Source organism: Sesamum indicum, linkage group LG5 (genome assembly GCF_026168435.1).
Source record: "Sesamum indicum cultivar Baizhima isolate 11 linkage group LG5, ASM2616843v1, whole genome shotgun sequence".
Classification (NCBI taxonomy): Eukaryota; Viridiplantae; Streptophyta; class Magnoliopsida; order Lamiales; family Pedaliaceae; genus Sesamum; species Sesamum indicum.
The window spans coordinates 18493604-18504863 of record NC_142661.1 but is presented as its reverse complement, the minus strand read 5'-3'; the positions used below and the strand labels follow the sequence as shown (position 1 = coordinate 18504863).

The window sequence follows — 11260 nt, the reverse complement described above, 5'->3', positions numbered from 1 at the left end:
CGTAGGGGAAGGGGGGGGGGGTGGGGGGGATGGCAAGCTGTACCCCATGTAAAATTTAAAAGAATTGGCAAGATCCAAGTGAAAAGTCGACTCACGCAGACCAACTTTTTTCCCAGTTTGATGATTGTGAAGGGACAACTTTTGTCATCAGACCAAAGATCAAACAAAAAAGACATCTGCGCATGTAAATATCAATAAAGTATTTATCCTATCTATCAATTTTGCCCCCCCGCACCACTTTTCAGACCTGTATAAATTCCGTGTCGACGCTCACAACCCTCTCCAAATTGCATTAACCCTTAGCTGCCTCTCCAATTTTCTGTCTAGATACATAACTCGCACACTCCAACGTGAGTACTTGTGTACTTTCCTAGGTTGTTCTTGGTTGCATACCATGGAGATGATCAACTCAGGAAACCAGGAGAAGACGTCGACAGGCCCTGCCGGATCATGGGGTTTTGTCAAGTCCCTGCCTGGAAAGTTGAAGAGTTGTGCGGTTGAGACTGTCAAGAAAACTAAGAAAATTGGAGAGGATGATCCGAGGAGAATCGTGCACTCCATGAAAGTCGGATTGGCTCTTACGTTAGTGTCTTTGTTCTACTACTTCAGGCCTTTGTACGATGGATTCGGACAGGCAGGAATGTGGGCTGTTTTAACAGTTGTCGTCGTCTTTGAATTCACAGTTGGTCAGTAATTCATTTATATATATTAACTTTCTCAGTAAATTTTCATTAAAATAAACTAATCTTTTTTGTTTAATTTAGGTGGAACCCTATCGAAAAGCATAAACAGAGGTTGTGCGACGTTACTGGCTGGTGCTTTAGGTGTCGGAGCCGAGTACTTGGCAAGTCTCTGTGGAGAGAAAGGAGAGCCTGTTGTTCTTGGTCTCATGGTCTTTTTTCTAGGTAATGTTTCTTTCTAAAAATAATAAAAAATTTGAGAAATCTGAGTGAAAATTACATTTAAAGAAAATCTTATAATTATAGAATAAGATTACAGATTTTCTCAACATTCATTAATTTGGGATTATGAATATAATTAAAAGTGTTTTTCTCCTGAAATGCAGCGGCGGCGTCAACGTTTACACGATTTTTCCCTAACGTGAAGAGGAAGTACGACTATGGAGTGCTGATATTCATACTCACTTTCAGCCTGGTGGCCGTATCGGGTTTTCGGGTCACTCAAATCCTGCAACTGGCTCATCAAAGGCTTTCCACTATTCTTATAGGCGGGGCGACCTGTATGTTGATATCCATATTCGTTTGCCCGGTTTGGGCGGGCCAAGATTTGCATAATTTAGTTGCTGCAAATATAGAGAAGCTTGCTTCCTTCTTGGAAGGTACACATGCATGTCATAATCGGAAATTCTAATTCAAATTGGCTTGGTCTCACTTAAATCAATCATTGACAAGTATATCATATTCGCTCTGTAATTAGTTTGATTCTATCAAATTTGATTTAAGTTTGAAAATTTTGCATGTCATAATATTGGCCAAAATTTGTCCACTACAATTAACAAAATAAAAATAAAAAAGCCATCTCTATAATTTTTAAATCACAAAAATATTATTTTTAAATACATATTATTTTTGAATTTCATTACAGGTTTTGGCCATGAATTCTATGGTCCTTCAGCTGTGGATGGAAGTGGTGCAATTTCCTCCAAGAATGAGTGCAAGCCGTCATTTCTGGAAGCCTATAAAAGTGTGCTCAATTCGAAAGCGACTGAGGAATCTTTGGTAAGTTTCGATATTGAGTTTTTTGTACTTGGAACGTAGATTTCGCTGTCTAACGTTGTCTCAACATTCCAGGCAAATTTTGCATGGTGGGAACCTGGTCATGGTCGTTTTAGGTTCCATCACCCCTGGAAACAGTACTTGAAGGTCGGGGCTATGGCAAGGGAATGCGCATGTCTCATTGAAACACTTAACCGATACGTAAACTCAAAACATCAGGTAAACGTACGTACAATACATCTCGTTTATAAATATATATTATTTATCATAAATACATTGATAATTCATGATTCTGCAATTCTAAATTTTAAAATAATAGTTACACCATTGAATATCTATATTAATATAATAACTCATTCATTTCAAATGGACAATATCATCTTTTAATCACGAACATATACACATAAATGTTACGTGTCAACACAATTAAGTAAGATAAGAAAAAATGCCCATATATATATATATTAATGAAGTCAATTTCATTTGCAGGTAGCATCCGAGTTCCAAATAAAAATCCAAGAAGCGTGCATCAAAATGAGCACGGAATCAAGCAAGGCTTTGAAAGAAGTGGCGTCCGCAATAAAGAGCATGACGTTTCCGTCATCAGGAGTTGAAACACATACGCAAAACTACAAAGCCGCAGCCGACGACCTAAAGACCATACTCGAAACCTGCTCACTGCCCACGGAAGCAGATCTCCAAGAAATCATGCCCGCCCTCGTAGTCGCATCGGTACTTCTCGACATCATTAAGTGCATCGACAAGATCTCGCTGTCGGTTCATGAACTTTCACGAATGGCCGGTTTCAAGAAACCCAAGTCAACAGCTACGGCACTGCCCGAGAAACAACAGCAGACGACTTTGCTTCATCGAGGAATAGTGAAGCCCGTCAACGATATCACCGATGATGACGATCATGTAGTGATCGAGGTTCATGGCACGACGTCGCAGGACTCGCCGGAGATGAAGAATGTTCATCCGCCGCAAGGACTCGGAGAGAAGAAGTAATCAGATTGTCGTCGATGTATATTATTAATGTCTTCATATAAATTAGGAATAATGTCACCGTACTTATATCTAAGACTACGTACGTACGTATATGTTATGATAATATGGGTCGATGACGAATTCGTAACGGTGATATGTAACAGACATAATTATGTGTAGTGTAGAAGAGATGTAATAGTGCTAAAATAATAATATACATATATATGTATGTATGTATACATGATATATAGTCTAGAAGAGTGGAGGCGGCATGCGGATGGGAAGTGGTGAGATTATGTAAGCTTAAGCTTTCGGCGATCTTTCTGGAAAATGTTATATATATAATGGTGTTTGTTCTTTGCGACAGATAGTGCATTCGTCTCAATAGTTGCCGGTTTAATTTACATTATCTTATAAACTGATGAGATATAAATTTGATGGACATACAACATATCCTCTAAATATACAGATAACGTGGATTTATATAAATGCTTTATATTAAGGGAAGACACATTTTTTATGTCTATCTCTTTTTTGGTTTAAATTTTATTTATTTATTTTCTTTAATTTTTCATCTAACTCTTCACTCTTCTATTATCTTTTTATTTTTTAATTTTCATTCATTTTTGTCACTAATTTTTATATAAATTTGATATTCATTTATTATTTATATATATACTTTATTAAATAATAAATATTTCATAAATTCTTTTTTTAAATGGTATTCATAAATGTTGCACACATAAATGAGGTGTGCCATAAATTATTAATAACTACAAGATGGGGATAAATTAGAGGTAAACAATCTAAGCACACTTCATACACATGGTAAATATTGAACTACGGGAAAAATTATAATTTACGTTCCATAATTTAGCTTATTTGTGATTCTGATCGTACTGTTTTACAACTCAATAAATTTAGTCCTACAAGACAAAAAGAATTGCAATTTACATCCTATTATTAATTTTCATTAAATTTTTTTTTATATCTTTTACTCCATCAATATGCACATACGTACCACATGAACATATGACGTACATTATATATTTTATTTCGAAAAAATTTTAGACACATAATATATTTATTAAATGAAATAGATATACGACTAAATTCATGATAAAAGAGTTCTTTATTTTTTATTAAAGCCGCCAGTGTCGTGGCAGAAATTAGACAAGACCCCTACCTGTTTATTGAAATCCAAATGGATCGCCTGTACAAACTAAGAGATAGTATACTAATCTATGCATAGATATAAGTCCAAATCGAGAAGCATTTAGGTTTCGGCCTTTTCTTTCAGATCATTTTATCCGAATTTACCCAAAAATTGATTCAAGTGCTTTTATCATTAAATGAAATGTTTGGTAAGTAAAAGAAACAATAATGATTCATTTCATTCAAAGACAAAATATTTAACTAAATATATATATATATAGATCATCTGGTCACCACTAATTAATTCTACAGTAATTATATATATATATATGCCTTTGGAGAAAGTCTGAAATTGATGGGAAGGTTAACAAATTAAAGTATTTGTTCACTACCACTAATATATATATATATATATATATATATTCTACCTGTTGAGGACATAGTCAGAAATTATATAATGTGGCAAGATGCATATATATACAATTATAATAGATTATTTGAATCCACTTTGTCTGAGATTTTTGTACCTTAATTAGCAAGTAAGGTATTAATTAATCAAAATATCATCAAGTAATTGTAAATATAAATATTAATTTTGTATTAATTCATCACCTTTTTCTGCATTTATATTACATGATTATTAACTTTTAATTTGATTAGATGGATTAATTCCTATGTCCTTCAAGAATCATTTCCCATTTTATTTATTTTTATTTTTTATACAGAGCCAAAAAAAAAAGTAAAGAAAATAGTATAAGTATTGTATTTTTAAAAATTAAAAAAATAATCTCAAGCCACCTCGTCTAAAGCACTTATTTAAAACATTGAAAACAACTATATATCTCCACTAACTCGCACAATGAAATCTCTAAATTAATTAACTTACTAAAGTCATAGAGAGCTCATCTCCGAACCTATAGAACTATGAGATTGTTTGTAAAACTTATACTTTTCAAGAGTGATAATTTAAATTAAAAAACAAGTTGAATTTCAAAATAAAAAGCATAGGGAAAGTGTTACATTTATTTAAATAGTACGAAGTAGAAAAACTAATTACGAGTGCGTGATAAAAGTGTTGGATAAGATGGTGACCGGATATAATAAGGTTTTAATAAATACATTTTACGTCACTCAAGTTAGTTTTATTTTTTTTTTTTTTTTGACGATTTTAGTCCTATTGTTGTTTAACTTTGCTTTTTAGACCTCATAATTTCAAAAAAAATTATAATTTTAATCACAAAAATCTTGATTTCATTAAATTTGTAACAAAAACATCTTTAAATTAAGGAGTTAAGGCCATGTACATGTTCCTTTCATCATAAGTTTAATGGAATTAAGTTTTGAGACTGCTAATTTACTTAAATTGTAAGATATAATTAAAAAGTAATAAGATCAAAATCGCAAAAAAATTAATTTGTGAGGACGTAATATACAATTTTGTTTACTTCCTTACATGCTCCGAACTTTTGCTCCTTTTGTTTTTCTTTCTCAAATCTCACTTAATTTAAGGAAAAAATGCAATTTACCCCCTGTGATATGAAAAGTGAGCAAAAAAAAAAAAATCACATATGAAAAATAAAATAGCAAATTGCCCCCTGTGTTTTGGAAATGAAGCAAAATACCCTCCTATCTGAGCCATTGATTGGGGGGGGGGGGTAATTTGCTTTATTTTTGAAAACACGGGGGATAATCCGCTAATTCTTTTTTCATATGAGGATATTTGCTTATTTCACATATCACAGGAGGGTAAATTGCATTTAACCCCTTAATTCTATGTGAATTTATTGTAATTTATCTCATTGCTCTCAATTATATTGATATATTAAAGTTTAAATTATTAAAATATTGATGTAATCATATAGATATTACTTTTTAAAAAAAAAAACTTGCTGGTGAAGAAATAAAAAATAAAAACAAGAAGAATATATATGTACATAAATGGAGTGAAATTAAAGGCGGTTTGAGATAGCACACAGAAAGTAAAGTATGGTGGAGAGGGCAAAAACAGCAGATTCATGTTGGAGTTAAGTATACTATATATGTGAATGGATGGTATTAGTTGCAAAAATTAAAGTTGAATTAATGATTATTTATAGTACTTAAGTTCTGGTAAACCTAATTAAGTAATTATGTTTTATGCAGTTGAAGTGGCCACTGTACATCGCACAACTCTATTACAAGTGCTTGTAAGAATCTGGTTTGTTTGTTTGTTTGATTTAGATGGAGTCGTAGTACTGCTATTTGTGCAGGCACATGTACACGATTTTACTTAGGAACTAGTAATAGGTTAGATGGTCTCAGCATAGGCAGCCACTCATGAGCCGGACCCTAAAATGTATAGTTTTTGTAGTTTAAAAGAATACCTAAAAACATATATTAAGATAATAAATTAATATAAATATTTTAATTTATAAAGAAAATTAACAAATAAAGATAATAAATAATGTAGAAACACTAAAAGAATTGCATGAAAGAAAATAACCACCAAAGGGTAGTTACGAAAAATCATGATAAATGGAGAATTTAAAAAATAATTAACTAATTAATTTAAAATTTTAAAAGTAAATGACATACCAAAATTAAGTGCGACACCAAAAGGGTGTTCTCGCTTGATGTATAGTATAAATATAGTAATTTGTGGCATGCGCTGTGTGTGTGCAAATTTTATAATATTATTTAAGAAAGTATATACACAATAATAAGCTAATATGTAATTTACTAGAAAGTTAGGACAAAGCATGAAAATTATAATAATATTAATAATAAATAACTACCAAAAGATAGTGGGGGAATGAAAAATTAGATGAATAAAAAAAATAAATATTAAAAAAACAAACAAGAAAAAAACACAAAAAATGTGCTCTCCCTTGATATACACCAGTAAGTTTGGAACATTTTGTGTATGTATATAAATTTTTATAAAATATTTATTTATATTATATTTTTCCTATTTATAAAATTAAAATTACCTAAATGAGAAAAGAAAAACCTACCGAAAGGTAGTTTTGAAAAATCATGCTGAGTTGATAAGTTAAAATAATTATTAAATATAAAAAAATAAAAATTAATATACCAATAAATTGAAGACATTAATAGAATACTTTATAATTATGTATAACATAGATATTGTAAAATCAAATAAAATTTGAACTTTGTTCAACTCTTATATCTAAGTCCTAACATCTTATTAATTAATCCTCCAGGTTCCTAATATTGAGAAAGCCCGTGCCAGGCCAATTTTAGTAATATATGTTTGTACATACATGATTAAAAATTTGTGGCGTGGGATCCCGTGCTTAAAAAGTTACAACTTCTTATACCCTTTTCTGGATATGCTTGTGGAATATTTCTCTGACTCATACCAAAATTCCATTTCATTGAAATATATCCACACACACTCTTGCCAAAACTCCCACTAGACATATATACATATACATATGTAACATGCATCACATGAACATTTATATATAATATTCTTAATTAATGTTTTATTTTTTAATTAATATTTAGGATAAAAACAAACTTCCCATAGTATTTAATTTAGTCCCTTCCGGCCTGGTGCTAAACTGTCGTTTGTATAAATAAATCATTTTCCTAGTGTCTAGCTTGTTATCAATATTTATAAATTAAAGAAAATATGATATATAAGAAATTATTTGAATTGAGAAAAAAAAATCAGCACCGTTGAAAATGTGCACTATCATTCTTTTGGGCACGTAATTATGTGTATGGACTTATTTGTTTCCATAAGTCAAAAAAGATTGATTACAGAAAGAAAACGAGAGAGTCAAAAAAAGTGAACCATATCCTGAGAAAATATTTGATTGGAAAACATATATAGACTACTATATATATTAATTATATAGTTTTTATTAGTGAAATAAAAATGAGATTATTGTATTGAAAAATAAAAAATGTTGACCCAATTCATTGCTTTCCGAAAAGAGAGATTCCATTGTGATTTGTTTATTCAGAGGTGAAGTGATCAGTCAGCTTTCTGATCAACTTGACATTTCTTTTTTGGTTTGAAAAGCAGATTCACTTATTCTGTCACTCTTACCTATTTTTATATTACCCTACACTGTCCTCTATTTTCTTCCACGCAAACCTCAGGTTTAGAATCAACTAGAATATGCTTAACTATTAATTAAGGTTTAGATAGTTATGGAAAGTAAGTATGATTAGGGCATGTGATTAAGGAAATTGCGGCTGACGTGGATCTTAGTTTAAGTGGAACACATGAAGTAATTATGGATTTTAACTGGTGTAGTTAGGTAAAAAGGCAGGTGGGTTGGGCATGAACTATACAAGAATATATATATATATTATGATGAACTTAATTCGGAAATTAATTAATTAATTAACCCTCACATTTTTATATGTAATGACCCATAAAAAAGGGCTGTAATGACATCATTAGATCATCAGTGGTTGTGATCCCACAGCACTACTACTGACAAAGCTGCCTGAAAATAAACAAAGAGAAACTATCTCTGCAGCTCAGATCCCATGAATTAACCATCCTTAATTACGATGATAATTACCACATATATATAAATTGATTTTAATCTTATCAGATAATCTGAAATACAATTTAATAATTGTTTTCATTTTCAAATGTATACGATTTCAATTTTGTATAGGATTCTATGTAAATATTAGAATATATTTGGATTAATTGATTATTTTGTATTCACTAGAAGAAAATGATTAAAATAAAAAAAAAATCATAGTGGATATTAATTAGCTATGGTTGTGCAACGGTTAGTAGTGGTCGTTTTTACAAGTAAGGCCAAAATATTTGTTTCCAGCTGAAAATTGTTTCAAATATTTTGGTGTATGTAAAATCATAATGGATATTGATTAATTGTGATCAAAATTTAAATTTTCATATTTGACCAAGTTAGTATTAATGTACTATAAGTTTTAAGGTGAGAATGATAGTGTAAAACATAGGCCAACGTTCTATATTAGTTATAAATGAGGAGTTTGAGCAGCTTATAAGCCCCAATACCTTCTCTCCCTAGCGCGACACATTTCAAGATAATATCGTGAAACTCATATGAAGTTAGAGCAAACAACACCTTGCACATGGGCAGTGGTGAGGCCAGAAATTTGGTCTAGCTCTATCAAATAAATACAATAATATAAGTACAATTGATTCTTATAAATTATTATTCTGATACTGATAGGTAGAAATTTACAAGCAAGAGATATTTTTTGGTAGGATATGTAACCTGATGTTGAGAAAATAATAAGATAACAAACTTTTCTTCTTGACTAAATGGAAACCATGTAGTTCTTACTACTTGAGAGAGACTAAATATGAAAATATCGAAAAAAATTATTTTTAAACAAGATAATGTAAATTTTGGTTATTATTTTTATTAATAGACAAGACAAGTTCAGACCTGAAACTTGATAGGCTAATAGACCCTAATCGAAGCCAAATCACGTCGACTGCTAGGACTTGATAGGGCTTGGTTTCATTCCTATATATTGGACACCGATCAAATTACAAACCACATCAATTATAAAATCAAGATATGATTTTCTTTAACAATAAGCACCAGTACAAAATAACTTCATTTTATGGAGAAAAAATTTAATTCTAGTTTCCACCACACTGTTATCTAAATTATACTTTGCTATTTTCTGGTGGATATATCATATATTAGCAGACGTGGGTTTTCTTTTTTTTTTTCTTTATTTAAATTTTGTAATATGGAAAATCTTTATTTAGAGAAAGGAGAATTTTAATTCGAATTGAAATTGATTGAATATAAATCAATTATAACAAGTATAGTATATTTATAGTATAATTTGATAAAATTTAATTTAAATATATTGTTTTTTGTAAGAAAAGGAAGCGTAGAGTTGAAATTAATAGAGGAAAATGGGGCACACGTGCTGAAAATTACATGAACAAATGTTGTTTTGTTTTGTTGTACAGTGGTGGAATTCACCTTACAAGTACGAACAATGTGTTGGGTCACATATGAAGTTCCAAGTGCAACCTCGGCAGACAGCTCTGTTTGAGTGCGATTCATTGCCATCACCATCAGCTTTCGCTTAATTCGCTCCCATATATCCTTGTCTTTCCTACAAATATCACTAACCTTGTGATGCTTTATTTTTAACTAAATCATCCTAAATAAATTATAATAATTTATCGCATAATAACAGTAAAAAGATTATAATAATTTAAGATAAACATTCAAACACTCATATATTTCGAACTTATTCATGGGACCTCAGTCTTATCCTTAATCATTGCGCAAAGACGTAATTGGTGTGCTGATTTATTTTAATAGTATTTATTTTTGCTTACTTTAATGGTAGTTGTTAGTTGGTTATAAATATTTTATATTGAATTATTTGAGTCGAGTCAAACACATTAATTTTAAGTTTGTTTGAATTATTATCGAGTTTGAAAAATTAATCTAATATTAGATGATATAGTATATTTTATCATTTTTATACAAATTAGAACGAGCTCACAAGCATATCAAACAAAAAAAAGAGTTCAAATTTGGGTTCTTAAGTTTAATAAATCGGATTCAAACAGACTTTTCTCGATTGATATCAATTGATTATCGAATAATTTCATTTATTTTTTACCTCTATCCGAGAGTCAAGATGAATTCCTTATTTTTCAACTTTTATATAAAATTGTAGTGTAAATCACGACGGGCTCTTCTAAAGTTTTCCATAATTATAAATACCCCATCATTTTTCTAAAATTACAAATACCCTATTGAAATTATAATTACCTTAACAAATACCCTTTTACAATGTGTTATTATAAGGGGGTATTTAAAAATATAAGAGGATATTTATAATTATAAAAAAACTCGTTATAATTTATCCATCGTAAAATTTTATATGTGAAAACAAAATGGGTCTAGGAAGTCTATATTAAACGGGCCAGTCGCAGATCCATGTCGGCTTAACTAAAACCTTATGTTCATTTGTTGTTTAATGGACTTAATTTCTTGGCCCACAACTAAAGTCGCATCTCAATAGAAGAAGTGCAAAAGCAAAATGACAAACGCTTTCTTTGGAATTGTTACTAGCTACATCTTATAAGGTTTGGAAAAATAAGTATGTTTCGAAAAGTTTCGACGTTTGTAGTGAGAAATGTGACGAGTGTTTTTTTTTTCTTTTTAACTAAGAATTTATTTAGTTGGAAAAAAAATAAATGTATAAGAAAGTGAAAGTAAAATTAAATATATAACAAAAATTGGTGTTTGATTATGGAGAATAGTTAGAGGAGAAGTAAAATTGAATGTATTCAAAATTTAAAATTGAGTAGAAAAGTAAAAATATAATGTCACAAAAATTAAAAAAAAAATACATATTTTATTTAAATCTGAATTCTT

General features: G+C 30.2%; 1 protein-coding gene across 1 annotated transcript; it reads left to right on the top strand.

The window, feature by feature from the left end:
• The first annotated feature begins 265 nt into the window (after nucleotides 1–265).
• LOC105161715 (aluminum-activated malate transporter 8) lies at nucleotides 266–3089 on the top strand. Its single transcript, XM_011079504.3, has 6 exons — nucleotides 266–686; nucleotides 765–905; nucleotides 1067–1339; nucleotides 1606–1739; nucleotides 1812–1955; nucleotides 2226–3089. The coding sequence occupies exons 1-6, from the start codon at nucleotides 395–397 to the stop codon at nucleotides 2742–2744; spliced, it is 1503 nt and encodes a 500-aa protein (XP_011077806.1). The 5' UTR covers nucleotides 266–394; the 3' UTR covers nucleotides 2745–3089.
• Nucleotides 3090–11260: the final 8171 nt, after the last annotated feature.

Bases quoted from the DNA above. Each gene is read 5' to 3' on its own strand.
- LOC105161715 (XM_011079504.3), top strand. From the start codon at position 395: ATGGAGATGATCAACTCAGGAAACCAGGAGAAGACGTCGACAGGCCCT. The intron at 687-764 runs GTCAGTAATTCA...TGTTTAATTTAG, and splicing joins CGTCTTTGAATTCACAGTTG to GTGGAACCCTATCGAAAAGC. The intron at 1,956-2,225 runs GTAAACGTACGT...TTTCATTTGCAG, and splicing joins ACGTAAACTCAAAACATCAG to GTAGCATCCGAGTTCCAAAT.